At 36.3% G+C, this 22,305-nt stretch overlaps 1 protein-coding gene across 5 annotated transcripts in view; it reads right to left on the minus strand.

The window, feature by feature from the left end:
• The window catches only part of JMJD1C (jumonji domain containing 1C), a gene marked incomplete at its 5' end in the record, with an annotated part of 325,008 nt that overhangs the window by 258,573 nt on the left and 44,130 nt on the right, over nucleotides 1–22,305 (minus strand). Inside the window, one exon of one of the 5 annotated variants that reach the window (XM_082720119.1) lies at nucleotides 8,513–8,996. The exons of 3 other annotated variants lie outside the window; for them this stretch is intronic. In XM_082720119.1, the coding sequence (XP_082576245.1) occupies nucleotides 8,513–8,686 (174 nt within the window). Of the gene's footprint in view, nucleotides 1–8,512; nucleotides 8,997–22,305 lie in introns of those variants that run through there. One more of the 5 variants, XM_082720116.1, reaches the window with a different exon arrangement.

The following is a 22,305-nucleotide window of genomic DNA, read 5'->3' on the forward strand; positions in this document are numbered from 1 at the left end:
TTTGTAATGTATTAAAAAATATGCAATCCAAAACATTTATTAATTCTAAAAAGGTCTACCAGCCAATAAACCCCAAAAGTTAGATTTCACTGTATTCATACTTTTTAATAAGAGGTATAAGCATTTGTCTACCCTGCTCAAATATAACACAAAATCCTGTAAGACTCCCAGTTCCAACTGATTAAGAAATGTGGACTGGACTGTGTTCTATCTCAAAACTTTAAGCCCTATGTCTAACCAAACAGTAAAAGGATAACATGGTGTTTTCTACTAATTAACCACTTATTCCATAATTAAATCAATAGGTCCTACATTATAAAATAAACATAAGATTTTCATCTATCGATTTACTAGAATAATTTTATTACATAGCTACAAAATAAAAAATTCTACATGAAAAGACTCCATCCAATTAGATAATTTATATTTTAGTAAACAATCTTAAAGGGCAAATTATGTAATCCTCAAAGATTTATCACATTAAGAACTTTTTATCAAAAAAATAGTAAGTTTGTCAAAAACTTACATTGAAAACAACTGTTTAACTGAACATCACGCAAAAATATAATCACTGTCAATTTTTTTTTCTTGAAACAAATTAAAATTAGTAACTTCTATTACCATTAAATCACCACCATTAAAAAAGATCAGAATAGGGGTATCTGGGTGGCTAAATAAGTTGTCTAACTCTTGATTTCCGCTCAGGTCATGAACTCAGGGTAAATAAACTGAGCCCCATGTAGGATTCCATGCTGCATGTGGAGCCTGCCCAAGATTCTTTCTCCTTTGAAAGTTAAAAAAAAAAAAAAAAAAAAAGATTCTCTCTCCCCTTCTGCCCCTCCCACACATGCACTTGCTCTAAAATAAATAAAAATGAATTTAAAAGATCAGTATTAATTTTTAAATAACAATATCTCATCCTAAACCCTTCCAACTAGATGGGTTTTGGAGTTCAAAATTTAATTTTATAAAGTTACATAGGGCATATTATAGTAGGAGTTGAATATGGTGACACAGTGCATATATCACATGTATGTAAAAGTACCTACATTGTATGTGGAGTTTAGAGCAGCATCCTAAAATTAAGCACATTAATATTTCTCTCACAAAACAAGATTATTCAGTTCATATTAGATTTTACTTTTTAAAAAGTTCATTTAGTCAGGTTTTCCCAGTGAATCATTAAAAATATTCTGTTAGTACAAAAGAATCTGAGTTTCAGAACTGCGGATAAAGAAGAGTATACTGATAGATATTCATCTGGCCAACAATAACACAGAGTAGAAACATACAACATTTATGGTATATATGGTATATATATGGTATATAACCTAAAAACTAAAAGTTAATTTCTTGTTTATTTCTTTTTTTTTTTTAATTTTATTTATTTGTCAGAGAGAGAAAGTGAGAGTGTGAGCACAAGCAGGGAGAACAGCAGGCAGAGGGAGAAGCAGGCTCCCTGCTGAGCAAGGAGCCCAATGTGGAGGCTCAATCCCAGGACCCTGGGATCATGACCTGAGCCAAAAGCAGACGCTTAACTGACTGAGTCAACCAGGTGTCCCAATTTCTTGTTAATTTACTAAAGATTCTTTTTTCCTGAAATTTTTTTTTCAATTTTCCTTCTTTCTTTCCTTTTCTTTCCTTTCCCTCCCTCCTTCCTTCCTTCCTTCTTTCTTTCTATTTTTTTAAACTTCATTTGGCATGCCTGAGTGGCTCAGTGGGTTAAGAGTCAGCCTTCGGCTCAAGTCATGATCCCCAGCGCCTGGGATCAAGCCCCACTTTGGGCTCCTTGCTCAGCGGGAGCCGGCTTCTCCCTCTGCCTACTTTTCACCCTGCTTGTGTGCTCTGTCTCTCTGACAAATAATAAATAAAATCTTTTTTAAAAAATAGAAAAAGATTTTATTTGTTTATCTGAGAGAGAGAGAGAATGCACGAGTATACAACACACAATCAGAGGAGAGGAAGAGGGAGAAACAGACTCCCTTGCTGAGCAAGGAGCCTGACACGGGGCTCAATCCCAGGACTCTTGGGATCAATGACTGGAGCTGAAGGCAGACATGCAACCGACTGAGCCACCTAGGTACCCCCTGAAATTTCTTTTTAACTACAAGGGGATTATAGATTCTTTCTGACATAAAAATTCAAATGTTATTTCTAATTTTCAATTATTCAGAAAATTAGGTATCTGTATGTCCTACATGCATTAAAACAATTCTTCAAAGGTTTGGGATACATCAAGACACAAAGCATCTTCCCTGAAAATCAACACTGAAGTTAATGACAAAGGTCTAAATATCAAATACCAAATAACAAAGAAGATAAGAATGTCATGAAAATACCCCTTACATGTGCTTTTCAAAAAAATGGAACAGAATATCACCACATATATCAGTTAAAATGCTTTTAGTTCCACAGAAAAAAAAACCGACACAAAGAGACATAAAATAAATTTACTCTTCCAAAATGAAAAATCCCACAGGTAAAAAATCCAACAGTATATTTAGGCTTCAGAAAACAATTTCATCTCCTTGTCAGCTTTGTCCTCAAACTGGCTGACCTTAAAGAATGGAAATAGCTGTGGCAATTTCAGCATCACACACACACACAATACTGTACTTGACTTCATTCTGATTGTACCTAATTAGTTAGGGCCTATCCTTACCCATCAATGTAGCCAAGGAATTCAACCACCTGATTATCTAAGGAATACCATGGCCCACAGTTTAGTCAAACACATAATAGATACTGGGGAAATAACCGCCAAGATACACAACGCCACAAAAGAGAAAAAAAAGAGATACTCAAAATTTATAGTAAATGGTAGTAGGTGATGGTTATTATTGAGATGGTTAGTATAAAGTATTCATGGAACTTATGACATTCATTTATCATTCCATGAACATTTATTAAATACCTAAGAGTAAATACTAGATGCTGTACTAAACACATAAGGGGACAGAAAATGAGTATGAGTTTGAGAGTTGAAGACCTTCTTTGTACGTAACTTGAAATTGACATAAGATAATAAATGTATAAACATAGCCTATATGCTTTCAATTACATTGAAATATCGGGACATTTTTACTTTCAAATGCAATGATACCATTATATGAAGGTAAGAACAGAGTTCTCATGGTAAAATGTCCTTTGTCCAATAAAATTAAAAAATTTAAATTTTAAATAAATTTTAAAATTCTCTATTTAAATTAATGGAACCAAATTATGTGCCAGAATATATGTATGACAGGTCAAAAGGAGGAAAAAAATACCTCTTTTATTTAATTAATTTTACACAGAACATACAAATGACACCATTTATGGGGTGATTACCTTCTTTTAAAACAAGCTAAGCTAGTCATTAAAACTGAAATGGACAATTTATAAGGTACCACTATAGCCACTACTGACAGCTACAATTTACATACTCCTCTTACTATACCATAGTCTTTTGGGACCAATAACAACAATTCAAGAGAGGAGAAAAAAATAGTCTATGTACTCAAATCAGACATAAGTCCTCCTACCTATCAGCTAACCAATTTTCCTAATAGTTAACTCAGCCAGGTCATACTGAGCAATGAAGTAAAAATCATTCATTTATTCATTGTAAACAGACCAGAAATTAGCACTATCAGTACTGCAAGAACATTATAAATTTCAGACTTACCTAAGACTTACCCTAACAAAATTTATAAGGGTATCAAATGTTACCAATTCAACATGAAACTTGAATGAAAAGATAGCTGAACAAAATCATACTAGGATTAAAACTGGAAAAGGCCTCCTTATACACAAAATCACAGGTCACCTTAAATTTCCTAAATATGAAAATTTTCTTTATATTTAAGACTCGTAAGATCTGCAAAATAACTTCTATCTGCAGGTACAGTTTAGAACAGTTTAAAATCTTGTCACTAAGTGACCACCAGAAAATCCCCCAACAAACAAGCAAAGTATGTGTTTGGTGTGTGAAACAAAATATAATTTTTGTTCCTTTAGGGTAATGAAAAATCTGACATTAAAAAAATATATATACACTTTAAACAGAGTTAGCTTGAAACAATGATACAATCACCCTAAGCATCAAGGTTAGTGCAAAGATGTCTAGATGGCTGGATAAATAAGTAAACAAAGGGTTACAGGTTATGGATGGGAGTAAAACAAGCAAACAATAAGTCAATTTTTACTCTTTTATTAGTATGACAATATTATTCAAAGATGAGTATTATGCAACAGTACTTCTCAACAGACAGCTTCCCTTCTATAATGGTATCAGTCTTGCAGAAAATTCTTTAAAAAGTAGGGTAGTGATAACAATCAAAATGTATACCAAAGCAAGAAACTCTTTTTTTTTTTTAGATTTTATTTATTTATTTGTGAGAAAGAGAGAAAGCCCAAGCAGGGGTAAGGGCAGAGGGAGAAGCAGGCTCCCCGGCTGAGCAAGGAGCCCAATGTGGGACTCGATCTCAGGACCCTGGGATTACGACCTGACCTGAAGGCAGATGCTAAACCAACTGAGCCTCCCAGGGGTCCCAGCAAGAAACTTTCTAAATAATGAGGTAAAAACAAAAACAAAAACAAACAAACAAAACAAAAAAACAACAAAATCAATATTCTGAGGACTCACAATATACCTCATGTATTTCAACTTCAACAAACTGGTCCTACTGAAAATAAAAAACAGTCAGATAAAGTCTTTTGTTGGTTAATGTAATTCCAATACAGATAACCGAAAAGGTTTACAAGGCATTTTTTAAAAACCACCAAAAATTATGTAAAATTATTCAAGCATAGTCCAGTAAAAATTCTATCAATTAAATTCATTTATTCTAAAGATCAGATAGCGATATTATCACTAAAACTCCTGGCATGAAAAAATACAACTAATTTTAGTCTTAATTTATTTGTATGAAATTATTTATGTTCACAGTGTAAAAGAATATTTTTGCTACCTTGGTATGGTGGGCAGAATAATGCCATTCCAAAGATGCTCATGTCCTACACCATGAAATCTGTGCCAACACTACATTAGATGGCAAAGGAGAATTAAGATTCAGATGGAATCAAGGTTGTTAATTAGCAGACAAGATTATTTTTTATTATTGGGGTGAACCTAATATGATCACGAGGGCACTTAAAAAGTGGAAGTGAGAAGCAAGAATATCAGAGTGAAAGGGGATTAGAGCAAGGAATGTGGGATACTTCTTAAAGTCAGAAGAGGAAAAGACATGTATGCTATCTAGAACCTTCAGAAAAGAACACAGATCTATCTTCTCTCGATTTTAGTCCACTGGGTGCCACGTTAGACTTGTCATCTCCGGAACTATAAATAATCAATTTGTATTATTTAAAACACTACTCTGTATTTACAGCAGTGAAAGAACATTAATACACATAGCAACTCTTCATATATAAGATCAAAAATAACTGATTAACTTTTGAGATAAAGTATTCCCAAAACTATTTTTTTAACATTTTATTTATTTTATTTTAAAACAGAGAGAGATAGTGAGAGAGCGAACACAAGCACAGGGGAGCTGGTGAGAGAAAACCAAGTTCCCCGCTGAGGAAGGAGCCTCAGATATGGGGCTCAATCCCAGGATGCTGGGATCATGACCTGAGCAGAAGGCAGACCCCTAACAACTGAGCCACCCAGGTGCCCATCCCTAAACTATTTTCAAGTTCTTATAGTTATTCTTTCAAATCATGGGCCATAAAAACATAAAACTAAGATTTCTAATACATTTGCAGACTCTAAGTTACATATATTTAACTTAAAAAAAAAAAAAGCAAAAACAAAAACACGGGATGCCTGGGGGGCTCAGTCATTAAGTGTCTGTCTTCCCCCCATGTCCTGAGAAGGAGTCCTGCATGCTCCCTGCTCAGGGGGAAGCCTGCTTCTCCCTCTCTCACTCCCCCTGCTTGTGTCCCGCCCCCCTCTCTCTCTATCAAATAAAGAAATAAAATCTTAAAAAGGAAGTTGATCTGTATTTTTAAAAGAACACAAAAATACCCTGTTTAAACTAGCATTTTTCATGTAATTCATAAAGCTCTTTAAAGTTTATTCTTCAATAACAAAAGTCTAAAAGGGGTGCCCGGCTGGCTAAGTCAGTGAAGCATGCAACTCCTGATCGCAGGGTTATGAGTTCAAGCACCACCTTGGGTGTAGAGACTGCTTAAAAGTAAAATCTTAAAAAAAATTCTAGAAGGAGAATTATAGTATATTGATGCTAACCTGACCCATGTTTCATTTCATTTAATTTAGGGAATATAAAAGGAAAAAAAAGGAAAATGTAAGAATGCTTGGGAATAACTCTAAAACTGTAGGTTCTAGGCTGTAAAAACACAAGTTACACCACATAAAAAATTTTTCAAATAAAGACTTGTAGACAAAGGAAAACTGCTGGAGGGGCATCTGGCTGGTTTTTTAGTCCCAAGAGCAAGCACCCCTTGATCCTGGGGGTGTGAGTTCGAGCTCGACAATGGGTGTAAAGAATGCTTAAATAAAATTAATTTTTTAAAAAAAGGAGAAACTGCTAGAGGTTCACATAGTTATGGTTCAAAATGCATTTTTATATAAAATTTGTATATGGTAAAAAGCAACTATTAAGGACACAATTCAACAAGTTTTAATACATACACCCTTGTAACTGTCAAGATACAAAACACTTCCATCATCTGAGAAAATTCATCCCTGTTCTTTCTAGTCCCTACCACCATCCACATATACTTTTCATTTTTAAATACCCAGCTTAATATTTTGCCTTTTACAAATGTGATAAACATAAATCCATTCTTTATATCATTTAAATTTCCATGCAAGAAAGTTGTTAATATATTTAACTGATAACTTGAGTGTCATGAGTGATACTCATAATTTAAAACTACATTTCCTTAATTTTCATTAACCTATTAAAGTCAAATGCTGTGGAAAACAAAATATCATTCCAGATTTGCTCCGAAGTAATTTTAAAATGCTAAGTCATAATCCAACTAGCTTCCACATGAAAGCCAAGACATTATTGTATCACAGTAAAAGGAAGAGAGAGAAACTCAGGACATGCCTTTTACACAAAAAGGTTACCAAATTGACACAGTCTACAGAATCATTAAGACAAGAAATTTTTTTAAAGATTTGCTTTTTCTTCTTTACAGTGAAAATAACCAAGCAAAATCTTCAAAATTAGCCTTTTTCTGCTTATTTCCTATTAGAAATACCTATTAGCAAAACAAGCCCATTTTGCAATGTCAAGTCAACATTACTACACACCCAGTGAAACCATACCAATGAGTACAGTCATGAAACAGGGGTTCACAAAAGCAGTCAGAAACCAAGAAAAATATTAAAATAGATATGCACATGTATAGATAGATATTAAAGTGTATTTGAAAATGTAAACTCACAGATATACAAAAGGAAAGAAAATATTACCGTGTTTGAAGTTTTCCGTAAAAAATTAAATACCCCAAGGCACTACCAATAAATTTCGTGGATTATATACTCCCAAATCAACCTGGCGAAGACTAGTCAATGCCTACTCTGCCCCTTCCAACCTGTCCCCAAGGGAAAATGTGCGTGGAACCCTATCAAGAGCATATCCCTTCTTGATATGGTGCACATTCCCACATTACTGAAAGAAAATATTGGCAGTATCATATGAAAGGAAAAGAAAGCAAAGAAAAAGACCCTTAAGGTTCGGCAGGGCATAACATTTTAATTTATAATATTTCTTGTTTCATTTAAAATTGTATATGATTTTAAAAATACTATTCACTTTCTAAAAAACCACAACCCCACAGAAAAACAAATGGGAGGAAGAATGGGAGGGGTTAATTTCTTATGACCCTTCAAATAAAAAATTTTCATTTTCATCGTTTCCAGTTAGAATTACAAGCATCTGTTTAAAAAAAAAAAAAAAAAAAAAAAAAAAGGCTGCATCAAGATGCCACCACTCACACAGCCTTTGCCTGGGAAATGCACACGAATCCCAGGACTGCCTGAAACACCACAGAGGTGTCTCTTTGCTTTTCTCCCTCCCCTTCAGCAACCTTACTGCCTAAGTTTTAATTCTCTAACCCCTGGAATAGTGAGACTTTTTCAAGGAAAGAGATGTTGGTGAAGATGGCCCCCTACCGCCACGAGTGGTGTGTGTTCTGTCCGCCACCCCCCACCTGCCCCAGCTGCACTGGCTCACAGCCCCGCCTTTCGGCAAGGTCTCCACGGCCACCGCAGGGACGCTGCCCCCCTCCCAGACGGCGGCCAAGGGGCCTGGAGGGGCCCGGGGAGAAGCCCAGGAGTCCTGCTCTGGCACCGCTCCCCGGGGGAAACTACTCAGGAGGACGTGGGAGCTCCCAGCAGGGGATGAGGGCAAAGCAGCGGACGGTTCCAAAGAGGGGCGTGACCGCCAGCTGGCCCGGCTGCGCGAGGTGCCAGAGGTAACCAGACAAGGTGCTGCCGGAGACAAGCAGTGCGGGTGCGGGTTGGGAGATTGAGGGGCACTCGCTCTCTTACCGCCAGGTCCGGATTGCGGCTGTCCCTGTGTGACACAGCTCGGATGACCCCCGCTCGCCAGCCCCGCCAGCAGCGTCCACTCTCTCGGCGCTCGGGCCGAGCCTCCTCGCCGACAGCCACGCACAGGAACCGCTTCCCCACCAGTTCCAGTCGCGTCTCCACCGCCATAGCCATCACTGCTGAAGCAGCTGCTGCCTCCTCCACCGCAGGGGAACCAGTGAAACCCTGTTCCTACTGGCAGCCCATGCGAAGGAGAGCGGACTGGGGGACGGCTGCAGCCCCGCGAGCAAGCGAGCGCGGACTGGGGGGCGCACCGGACGCTCTGCCCAGAAGGGCACAGCGACCTCGGTCACTCACAGTCCTCAACACTCCCCCAGACTCCCCGACCAGCAGCCTCTCTGACTGTAGCTACAGACACACACGTACACATACACACACAAACTGACAGAAATCCCCACACCCCTGTCGCCGTCGGAGGCCCTGAGGCAACCCTGACCGCTGCCGCTACCTCACCGTGGACAGTACTACTCCGCCTCCCCATCCACTCGCAGGCTAGAGCGCCGAGCGTCTCCTTCCGCCGGCGCGGGCGGGGGCAGGGAGCCGCGGGAAAGGGTCGGAGGAACCACCACAGACGGAAAGTAGTACCTGACGACGCTGCCAAGGGGGCTGTGGGGCCAGCCAGGCTAAGAAATAAGGAGCAGCGTGGGATAAAGGAATGCTCTCCCTTGGTAACACCATTTAGAGTATTTGAGGGTCACCTCTCTATTCGCCGCTCCCTCAGAAGTATACATGGGGTGGGGGGGGGGGCACTGAGGCGAAAGTGAAGCATCCTGGTTCCACCCTGGGTCACAAAATAAACTCCAGGTTAAACCCTGCATCTCTGAAGCTATGTTTTTCAGAACACATAGTGCCCGCCACCCGAATTAGTCCAAATTTCACCTGAAACAACAGTCCCAGCAGCAAATCAGAGCAACGCTTTCCACTAAAAACAAAGCAGAGCAAGACTTTCCACTGAAAACAGTCACTGCAGAACAGTACATGACTCCAAACGAAAATGAGGAAAACACTGTCATCCTTTCATCCTTCCTGCTTGCAACGATACCAATTGCATGTTTCAACTTTGCTTCAGAGATTTACACCTCCCTATTGCTTTGTTGTAAGAAATGTCAAAAGCTCTGTTGAGGGCTTCTGTCAGTGTCCCTAAAATCTAGTTTCTGGGCCAATTTGAGTACTTTCAGTACTAGCACATTCTTCAAACTCTCTCATCGTATAAAAACAGGGCTAAAGGCTCCAGATTCCGTTATTAGAAAATATCATGGAAAGAAAAGGGTTTTAGCCAATCACAATTCAGTAAAATAAGTAATGTTTACTTTCCATCCAACCACAACAGGGCTTTTGTATTGCCTACACCTACGGATCTCAAATTTGGAATGATTACTCCTTACTTGATCCAATTTTCGAATTCTTCTAAATCAAACCTAATTTTTACATGTCTGTGAGCAGTTCAATTTCAGACATATATTATAGTGTTTTTAAAAGGTAGTTTTTAAAATCCCAGTCCCGTATTGTTTTGTTTTTCAGAGCCACTAATGACCATAATCAACTCCAAAAATCTTTCTAGCCTAATAAAAACGTATTCTAAATTTTGGTTTCTAAAAAAATAAATAAATAAATTTTGGTTTCTTAGAGATTTTCCTAAACCTCTACTCCAAAAAAATTACCTTTTAAAAAATTATTATTATTTTGAGAGTGGCGGGTAAGGAGGGAGAGAGTATCTTAGGCAGGCTCCACGTCCAGGGTAGAATCAACTGCACGCTCATCTCATGACCTAAGCCAAAATCGAGAGTGGGTCACTTAACTGACTGAGCCTGCCAGGCACACCCACCCAAATATCATCTTTTAAAGGAGTTTACACTAGTAATCTGAATATTTAAAATAAACTTGAGGTTTTTATCTTTCTTAGAACACCCAAGACAACCCGAGTTGTCTTAAGTAGAAAAAACGTGACCACTGCAAATAGGTTATAAAAGAAAATAACAAGGAGGACAGATTTTAATCATCATGATCTAATTTTGCTGAAGAGCAAATAGGAAATTGTAATAGATAAAGGAAAACCATGTCCAGAAATGCATATTGGCAAGTTCAGAAAAAAATTTAATTTCACTTATGCAATTTTATTTCCAGCCCCACTCTTTCAGTGCATACTTAAATCATCTTGAGATCTACAGAATAAGATTCCTAAAAAACTCAACTTGAATTAAGAAACCAGTAAAATAATCTGCTGAAAATATGGAAGAAGAAAAAAAATAAGATCTGCATTGATACCAAGTTATCAGTGATTTGCTTTGTCATCTTGAGTACCACACAATTGTTACAGAAATTGCCCGCTTCCTAGTCTCAGTAATATTCTAGGACCAAGTAAGAAAATATAGTCGCTTAAGAGTTTAAAATAACACTCTTATTACATAAATCCCACTCACTAAATTATATATTTGGAGTATTGACTGTCGGGTTGCCTTACACAAAATTGCCACCTGATTTCAATTTTTATAGGTAAATTTCTAAACGGACTTCTAAGAGCCCTCACTACATGCTGAGTGCTGTCCTCGGAAGTACTCTGAAAAGCACGTAAATCCACCAAATCAATCAAAATATTTCAAGTGCGAAAGGCCATATATCTTCATATCATCTTCAATCAAATGTCTTATATTCTTACTACTGTATTCCAAATAGTGTTCTATGAATCTCCTGACTCTGGCCAATGACAACCAATTACAAGAAAAAGAAAATCACAAATTTGTGGGTATTTTGCCTCTGGAGGAACCTGAAGAATATTTTTTTTTACTGTAGAACAAAAAGGCCTTAAAGGATTTTTGTTTGCTTGCTGGCATATTTTGCTTTGTTACAAGGACTGTTTATACTGTTTTGCCAGCAAATCATAACTCTAAGTAACATGGAATTAAGATAAATTTAAAAGTTCTATTTGAAACCTGAGAATATTTCTTTGTTCAATTAGTTCTTTTACATGCTTTACTTTTATAAAGATCCTCAGAAAATGCATTAGTCAATTTTTTTTAAAGTTACAGAATTTTTCCCTATATAGGCACAGTGACACAAAAGTATTTAAAATGACTAGGTTTACTTACAGAAGCTGAAAAATTAAAAACATAGACTAGATCTTATATTTTTTCCATACCCACGGGTAATAGGTACTTTAAATACATACAACCCTTTCAATTCAAGCAAACCTCATACATCAAATATCTTTATATAAAAGATACATTGTGAGATTATTGTTTTTTTAAAAATCCACAAAAATGTATTCATAAAAACTATTTTTAAAAACATGACCTACAAAGGAAGGAATTATATTCATTATAACGTTAAGGGTCATAATTACCCACTTAACTATCAATAATTAGTAGTTCATTAAGTTTAGTTTCAATAAGCAAACAGCCTACTAGCTGTAAATTTTTCACTTTTTGATTTGGTGTAGTTAAAGGAAGGGCCAATTATCTACTCTCTTAAATACCAGTATTTTATGTCATTATAAGTACCTATTATAAATAATATAAAAACGCAAAGAGATAAAAGATCAATGCATGTATCTTATAATAATATTAGCCACCATTTATGGGACATTACAACGCCTCAGACACTAAACTAAGTACTTTATACCTGTAATCTTATTTTATTTATTTTAAAGATGAAGTTACTCACCTAAGCATACACATTGAAGAACTGGGATTCAAAATTAGGCCTTATGATTCCAAAGCAGCCTGCATTATGCTAAATTGTCACTTAAAAGAAACATGAAGGTCAGTCGCCAAGTTGCCACCTCCTTATTAACACAGGCTATTCATAACTCATTTGTTTATTTAACACTTATTATGTGTCTCACATCCTGCAAGGTTCTGTCTTTGAGTAGCTCACAGTGTAAGTAGAAAGACAGACAATAGAAATACTTCAGTTTGTTTATTTAAGGAAGCATCAATAGAATGGCATAAAAGATAAGTGCATTTTAACAATTTTCAAATCTACTATAACTTGAGGCTTTTATTAATTGTCAGTGTAATGACTAGATTGGGTTATGAGGTCTTTATATACAGGCACATCTAGGAACTCTTATTAAAGTCAATATTACAATGAAGAAAGCCACGGTAATGTGTTTAATAAAGCACTTCTGGGCATGAAAAATAGACTTTTAAAAATCAAAAATAAGAATAAAAAAATAAAGGAAGTCAAAAATTTCAACGGAATTATTCAAGTAGAAGACCAAAAATAGAATGAAAATAAGTTTGTTACTGTCTTTATCACTAAACCTTAAGTAACCTCCATTTAAGTATTTCCCTAAACACTTATTTAAACTGAATTCTTAAACACTTACTTAAAATGAATTCCTTGATCACATTTATTTATTTAGTTATTTAGAAGGATTTATTTATGTGACAGAGAGAGACACAGCAAGAGAGGGAACACAAGCAGGGGGACTAGGAAAGAGAGAAGCAGGCTGCCTCCTAAGCAGAAAGCCCAATGCAGGGCTCAATCCCAGGGGACCCTGGGATCATGACCTGAGCCAAAGGCAGACGCCCAACAATTGAGCCACCCAGGCACCCCAATAACATTTATGATAATGATAATATAACTCAAATGTCACTTCCTAAAGAAAGCCAGCTCTGATTCCAAGCTTTAGAATCCCCTACTATGGACTTTCTGAACATTTCCGATTTGTCTTAGTGCTTACCACAAGTGTTTTTATACCATTTATAGTATAATTGTTTTGTATTTGTCTCCGTTGGTAGAGTATATGCTCCAATAAAGTCAAGAACAATGTACTTTCCACAACTATACTCCCAGTATCAACTAAGCTTTGAGCAGTGTAGATACTCCATAAATGGTATCAAATCAATTAACAAATAAAACACAATGTAACTTTTTATAAATCCAACCAAATTAAGATCAAATCATAAATCATAAATCAAATCATAAATCAAAACTCATAAATATGAGTTCTTGTTCTTCCTAAAGAGTTATTCATTGCCTTTAAAATAATGGCTTCTACACATTATTTCATTTAATTATGGAGATAAAACATAAAGCCTTCATAAAACTCGGGACTTCCCAAGAAAGCACAGTTGTTCCTGGGGATCATTTCTAAAGTATAGACATGAAGAAAGAGTTACAATTCATAAGAAAAACATTCATTTCATTACCAATCAATCTGATGCAAACCTAAAAATGATCCTGAATATGTATCTAAAACACCAGTCTATTCTTAGTATTGTAAAGAGAACAATCTCAATTTCTTTGATGAAGCCCATGAAAACATAATTTTCTCAGTGTCCTCTTGGTGACATGTGGAATGAGGACAGAAAATGAAGAAAGGAAAGTAGAAAGAAGGAAAGGAAAGAGAGAGAAAAGCAATCTCCACTTAGCCTTTTAACTGTATGCTCTCTGCTTTTGTTACGCAGTTTCCAATTTATATTCTGGCTGCACAGGAAACTACCACTTCTTATGGACATTTTCTTTTGCCCTTTTTTTTTTTTTTTTTTAAATTTATTTACTTGACAGAGAGAGAGTGAGAGAGGGAGTACAAGCAGGGAGTGAAAGAGGGAAAAGCAGGTTTTCCGTCAAGCAGGGAGCCTGATGCAGGGCTGGATCCCAGGACCCTGGGACCATGATCTGAGCCAAAGGCAGACAGACGCTTAACAACTGAGGCACCCAGACATTTTCTATTAAAAATAAAACTTTAGGGGCACCTGGGTGGTACAGTCCATTTTTTAATTTAGAAAGAATGCACAAAACATTGGAATTTTCCTAATCTCCTAAAATGAGGAGCTACAAGCAAGAATGAAGTAAACTGCCTTGAACTCCAATTGAGCATTCAGGAAGATCTTCCTGGGGTTTCCATTTTTTTTTTTTTTTCATCATCCCTCTCATAAATGCTTCAACTATTAACTACTATAAAAATATGCTACATGGCAGTCAGCATTTTGCATCTTCAACTGCTATATTAGCTCTTTCATGTATGAACAGGTTAGGTTCCTAAAGGGTTATGTTCCTATTGTTCTCATAAGATTTCACTTAGCCACATATTAGTTGTAACAGACCTTAAAGTTCTAAAGAATACTACTTCTGCTCATGTCCATGAGAAGTAATTAAGGAAAGAACTTCTATTCTTACACTTAAAGCTATAAACAAGGGAAAGTCAAAGTAAAATCTAAGCTAAAAATACTGACACAAAACCTCAGCATGCTATCTATACTTCTTCCTCAAATATGTTCTTCCCCAAAGATGCAGCTAGATTCTACATAATGAAGGAACTTTTTGATCAAGAACATACAGCTCTGAGGCACATTTCTCAAATTAATGACATCTGGCTTCAAAGAAACCAAAACAAAACAAGATCTAGCAGTAAAAATATAGGGAATCTTTAGTCATTCTTTTCTTTGGCACATTCTAGAAAAAGCCACATGATTACATATAATAAGATTTATAACCTACTACAAAACATAAATATGCAGTAAAAATAAATGACTCCATATAAAGGAAAGCATTGTCTTCTAGCTACACATATGCTTCACTACTACAGATAATTTATTTTTTCAATTAAATAGTGTATAAAATAGTGTTCTAATTCCAAGGCCTGTGTTCACAGAAGCTCACAGGAAGAGAGGCCTTAGATTTTTCCCTTAAAATAACAGCTGACAAATATGAAAACCAGACCTAAAACAAAAAAAAAAAAAACCTTAACTACAAACTTAAAGTTGAAATCAATATCCCCCAACCATTCTACTACTCCAGGACATATTTTTATATTATCGAACATTAAATGGCCAAGAGAAATACTCAAAAGGCTAACCAACTCCACTTTTCAGAAAATACACAAACACTTAGGTTACCACTAGTCAATTCCCATCCCATACAGCCCTTCACAAATGGATGTTTTAAGATGTATATCCCAAATGTAGCAAATTAGAAATTAGCAGTCATATAGTATAATCAAAGAACAGGAGTCAAACAAGTTGAGGTTACTTCTACCACTAATTTTGGACAAAACTTTGCTTCTTTAGCAATAATATATAACATGTAGAGGCTAATATAATCTTTAAGGTTCCTAAAAGCTTGCAATTACGACTTCTGAATAATTCATCAAGTAGCAAAGTATCCTCTCCTGTCATATGGTAGTTTCAAAGCTAAAAAATGTTAAAGGATTGACAAAAGTAATCTTGCTTTAGGAAAACAAATATGTTTAGCCAGAAAGGTTCTATCTCTAAGGTCTCACAGAAGACAAATATATTGATCATTAATACATACATACAAATAGTACAGGCCAAAGGACTTCCCAATTAAACAACAATTTTTGAACAACACTGTAGAATTGCTTCCTTTGCTCTCTAAATTTGCTTTAAAGCTATCATATTAATCTACCAGAACTAACTTCAGATGAAGGAATTTTTGAGATTCTCTGCATTACAAATAAGCTTTATATCTGAAACCTTTAATTTGCATGCCTTATGTTCTTTGGTTATAACACCTAAAAGTCCTTTTTTCAGCTATTTTAATTGCAAAAATTATTTTAAAACAATTGTTTCGTTTGATTTTAAATCTAAATTTACATGGATGTTTATGTCCCTACTTGCAATTTGCTTTTAATATTCATAAGTTTTTAAAATTTTACACAAATATGTTGGTATCTTTATGTTTCCACCTTATATCATGCTAAGAAAATATGTAGGTATTCTTTTATATTTTCTTCTAGTAGTTTTATAATTCAAATTTTCATAATCCTTTCAAAATTAGATGATAATATCTACTCCTGATGGAGGGACAGGAAATACCCTGGCCCCAAACAACAGAGGTCTACTGTTAGTGGGGGAAAAGCAGGATTAGTAGGAAAAGAGGGAAAAAGAACCTGCCTACAATTAATGTTGGTCTAGGACAAAAGATATACTCCATGCTTACCACTATAAGGCAAACTAGCTTCCAGTATAAAAAAAAATTAAAGTGCTCATAGACAGCCTCTCTGAAGTGCAGATATATAAGTAAGGCCTAAGGATTTGGTGAAATTAAAAAAAGCATTGAGTTAAAACTTCTCAGCAAATCAACCTCCACCCATTAAGCACAAAATGATGATAGAAGTATTTAAAATTGATGATGCACTGAATATAACCAAAGCAAGGAAACCCCATGTAAACCCAATCAACACCAGGCAAGACTGGTTCAAACCCATGCACAAACAACTTAGCAGAACAAGGGTCATACCCATTTCTTAACAAAAGTACTATGTACTTCAATCTCTACTATCCTGCAAATGAGAGCTGACATTCAATCAAAAAGCATGAATTTGGTCATAGGGGTGATTTCCCTGGTCCCCAACGCAATACATGCATATTGAGATTACCACTGCCTTTTCTATAAGTTGTATAAAAATATCTCCTTAAATTCTTTTGTTTGCATCATTCCTTCAAATAAAGTAATTTGGTAAACCACCCTCACCCTTCCTAAATTTTAAGCTACACAAAATCTCAAGGGCAAACTAATCATTCAGGAGACAAAATAGTCAACAGAAGCAGACTAAAATATAACTAAAATGTTGGAACTATCAGCCAATGAATTAAAATAATTATTAGTAATGAAGGATCAAATGGAACAGGCTAGCAATAGATATGATCAGATGGCAAATATCATTGAGACTACAAAAGCTGAACAGAAAAGCTAAAAGAGTCAATCTGAGGGGTGCCTGGGTGGCTCAGTGGGTTAAAGCCACTGCCTTTGGCGCGAGTCGTGATCCCAGGGTACTGGGATCAAGCCCCTCATTGAGCTCTCTGCTGAGCAGAGAACCGGCTTCCTCCTCTCTCTCTGCCTACCCCTCTGCCTACTTGTGATCTCTGTCAAGTAAATAAATAAAATCTTAAAAAAAAAAAAAAAGAGTCAATCTGAAATGCTAAAGACCGAGAAATTCAGTAACAAAATTTTAAAAAGTCTTTGACAGGTTCAGCAACAGACTTGACACAGCTGAGGAAACAATCAATGAACTTGAAAATTGGTCAAGAGATTATCAAAGCTGAAATTAGATACGAAAGAGTGGGAAAAAAATCTACACAAACAGAACAGGAGGGAACAATTTCCAAATCATTTTTATGATGCCAGCATTACTCTGAAAACAAAATCAGACAAAGAAATCACGAGAAAAAAATTACTATAGATAATTATCCTTCACAGATGCAAAAATTCTCAACAATAAATCACAATAGGGATTTATTCCAGGAATACAAGTTGATTCAACATTAAAATTAAAAGATCATTCAATATAATCACCAGGTTAACAAACTAAAGAAGAAAACTATGGTGGCATGAACAAATGCAAAAACTAAGCATTTAAGAAAATTCAACCCCTATTTATGATAAACTTCTCAGCACATCAGGAATAGAAAGGCACCTATACAACCTGATGAAGTGCATTTACTAAAAATTTACTGCTAACATCAGTTAATAATAAAAGATTCAATGTTTCCCCCTAAAGATTCAGAAGAAGGGTATCAGCTGTCACCACTCCTACTCAATAACATACTCAAAAATCTAGAACATGCAATAAGACAAGAAAAAAAAAAAGAAAGAAAAGGCATACAGTTGAAAAGGAAAAAATAAACCTGCCTCTATTTGCAGATGGCACATCTGTCTGTATCCATTCATGAAGAATCTTCAGAAAAAGCTCCTAGAGCTAATAAGTAAAGTTAGCAAGGTTGCAAAATATAAGATCACTATGTAAACATCAATTGTATCTCTATACACTAGGGGAAAAAAAGGAAAATCCAAACTTAAAAACAGCACTGTTTATAACAGAACCAAAAAAACATAAAAATATATATAAATGTAATAAAATATATGCAAGATCTCTATGCTGAAAACTACAAAGTACTGAAGAATGAAGACCTAAGTAAGTGAAGTGATATACCATGAGCATGTGTTTGTAGACTCAGTGCTCCTCAAATTCACCAACAAATTCAAAGTAATCTCAATCAAAAGAAAAGTAAACTTTTGGGGGGTGCCTGTGTGGCTCAGTAAGTTAAGCTGCTCAGGTCATGATCCCAGGGTCCTAGAATTGGGTCCCACATCTGGCTCCTTGCTCAGCAGGGAGCCTGCTTTTCTCTGTGCCTATGCCTGCCACTCCACCTGCTTGTGCACTTGCTCTCACTCTCTCTCTCTGTCTGACAAATAAATAAAATGTTTAAATAAAAAGGTAATTTTTTTTATCTTGACATCAAGGATTTGGTTCTAAAATCAAATAAGTAATTAAGGCAAAGGAACGGAAACAGCCAAAACAATTTTAAGAAAAAAAAACTGGAAGACTCATACTATCTTACCTCAGGACTATCCTATAAAGATACATAAATCAACTCAACAGGACATCAGCAAAAGAGTAGATAAATGAAGATTTAAAAAGAATCCAAAAATAGACCATGTATATACAGGCAATTGAGTCTTCACAAAAATAAAAATGCAATTCAGTGGAAAAGGATGGCCCCATCAACAAGTGGTTCTAGAACAATTAGACATCCACATGCTCCCCTAAATATCTCATATCATATACTAAAATAAACTCAAAATGATAGAGCTAGATGTAAAATATAAGACTAAAAAAGTTTCAGAAGAAAATATAAAAAACTCATGACACAGGGTTAGGCAAAGATTTTTAAAAATCTGTAAAGTTTATAAAATCAAAAATTGAACACTAACATTAAAAACTCCTCTCCAAAGGTTACAGACTGCGAGAAAATATTTGCAAAATCTGATATCTGATAGAAGACTGGTATCCAGAATATTTAGAGATCTCTCAAAATCCAGTAATAAAAAAAAAAAATTTTAATGGGCAAAAGATCTGAACAGACACATCATCAAAAGATATATGAATGGCATTAAAAAGCAACATGAAAAGATACCCAATATCATTAGTTACTAGGGAAATGTGAAGCACAACTCTTTGTGTGAGATACTATTACATATCTATCAGGATGAGTAAAACTAAAAGAAAAATAAAACTGCCCATACAGATAATAAGGAGTACAAGGAGCAGTTGGAACTCGCATACTGTGGTAGCTCGAAGGAGTGTGAAATGGTACAGCCACTTTGCAAAACACTTTAGTAGTTTCTAAAACTAAGTTAAACAGACACTTTTCATATAATCCAGCAATCCAACTCTTAGTTATTTACCCAAGTGAAATAAAAACCCATGTTTACACAGAAACCTATTCTCAAATGTTTGTAGCAGTTTTATTTATAACTGCCAATAGCTGGATACAACCAGCTCAACAGAAGAATTAAGAAACTCCAAAATGCTACTCAACAATAAAAAAGAACTGAGTATTCATACTAGCAATAATAGGGATGAACCTCTGCAGTTCAGGGATCCCCAAAGCCACCCTTAGATTCAATGATTCACTAGAAACTGATGAAACTCAAAAGAGCTGTTTTATTCATGGTCACAGTTTATTATAGCAAAGAGACACAGATTAAAACCAGTAAAGGAAGGGGGATATGGGACAGAGTCCAGGAGACACCAAGCTTCCAGTTGTCTTCTCCCAGCAGAGTTGCAGAGACAGCACTTATATCTCACTTACATCTCCCAGCAAGAATGTTTAACAGCATGCATAGAGTACTGGCAACCAGGGGAACTCAGCTGAGGCCCTTGTTGAGCATTTTTATCAGGGGTCTGACACGTAGGCAGGACTGGCCACCTGCACAGCTGACCTTAGCCTCCAACTTCTCCAGAGGTCAAGCTGATACTACACTGCACAAAGTCTCCACTACCTTTTCAGCCACACTGTCAACACAGACAACATGGGGTGGCCAAAGGCCCTCAAGTAAGCAAAGACCCTCTTATCAGGCAGGATATTCCAAGGGCTTAGAGGTTACCTCCCAGGAGATGAGCAGGGGCCAAACCTTAGGCAGCTGAGTTGACTATTCTTTGAGCTACTGAGGTGTTTTACTCAAAACAACACTTCTGACACCAAATTTATCAGTTTTTTCCTCACACAATCTAATTCTCTACCTCTCCAGATACCACCAGGCATCCTACAATTCACTTCCATTCTGACAGTAACAGTTCAGTCTGCATCAGACTCCTCAGGCTTTTGGGTCAGTCCCACAAGACTGCCCTCACTTCAGACGCCAGTCACAAGTATTGGGTCCCTAGGTTACACATACTTCTGTTTGACTTGGCTACAAGGCGGAGGTGAAACCCCATCTCCCTTTCAGTAACTTGCTAGAACAGCTCATAAAATTCCAAAGAATATTTTATTTACTATTATCAATCTATTAAAAAGGACACAAACACACACCCAGATGAGAAGGTACACAGGGCAAGGTCCATATGGGTCCTAAGACCAGGAACTTCTGTTTCCATTGAGTTGGACTATGCCACCCTACCAGCAAGTGGATATGTGAACCAACTGTAAATATCTCCAAACCCCATTGTTTAAATGGTTTTATTTAGGGTCTGCTACATAGGCACAATTGATTAAATCACTGGCCACTGATGACTGAACTCAATTTCCAGCCATTGTGCCCTCCATAAAGGTCAAGGGATGGGGCTGAAAGTGCCAACCCTCTAATCACCTGGTTAGCAACCAGGTGGCAACCAACTATCATCCTGGCAACCAAATACCATCCTAAGGCTGTCGAAGGGCCCAGCAAGAGTAACCGCATTTGTATAAATTCAGGAATGATTCAAAATGGTTTCTTATGAATAACAAAAGATGCTCCTTTTGGGAAATTACAAGGGTTTTAGGAGCTCTGTACCAGGAACCAGGGACAAAAACTCAACATGTATTTCTTATTATGTCACAGGAATGCCATTCCTTTACTGCACAACTTCAAATGCATTATACTAAGTGAAAACAACCAAACCTAAAGGGCTACAAAGTTTATGATTGCATATATATGATAATGTTGAAAGAGTAAGACTACAGAGACTGAAATCAGTGATTACCAAGGCCTTGCAGGGTCGGGGGAGGGTCTGTCTACCAAAGGGGCACAAGATAACATTCTTCCTTGATTGTGATGATAGTTATATACATACATGTATTTATCAAAACTCACAGAACAATGATTTTTACTGATTGTGAGTTACACCTCGATTAACAAGATAATCAGTAATACAGATTCATTCACCTGAAGCAATTTCATCCCTTAAAAATGATACATACAAATATTATGTGAGCAACAAGACAAATGCCCTTGCTAAGTGAAAAGCAATGGAAAACTAACTATATCTCTGCTTTCTCATACTTTATAAAATTACGTGGTCACACAGGCAAAAGAAAACATTTGATACACTGGCTACCAGGATTACAGGATGACAGTTTTTTTCCTCTTCAAGTTTCATTAATGTTGTCTGTATAATAACAAACAAAATAAGCTACTTAAAATGTTAAAACAGGTAATACATTATGGTAGGCATGAGATTCTAAAAATGACCCCCACAGCCCATGCCCCTGTATAATCCTCTCTCTGACTGTAAGTGGGACTTGCAACTTGTTTCTAACCATGGAATAGGGCAAAGGAAATGGAATTTCACTCCCACAATTATATTATTTTAAATGGCAAAGGTGGAAAGATTTTGCAGATGTAATTAAGGTCCCTAATTGGCATTCAATTAATCAAAGAGGAGATTTTCCTGTATGGATCTACCTAATAAAGCTGAACCTTTTCAAAGAGGGTCTAGAGGTCAGAGACTCCTGTGGCCTTGAAAAAGCAAGCTGCCCTAAATTTTACCACTAGAAGGAAATCAA

Source organism: Mustela nivalis, assembly GCF_964662115.1.
Source record: "Mustela nivalis genome assembly, chromosome: 2".
Lineage (NCBI taxonomy): Eukaryota > Metazoa > Chordata > Mammalia > Carnivora > Mustelidae > Mustela > Mustela nivalis.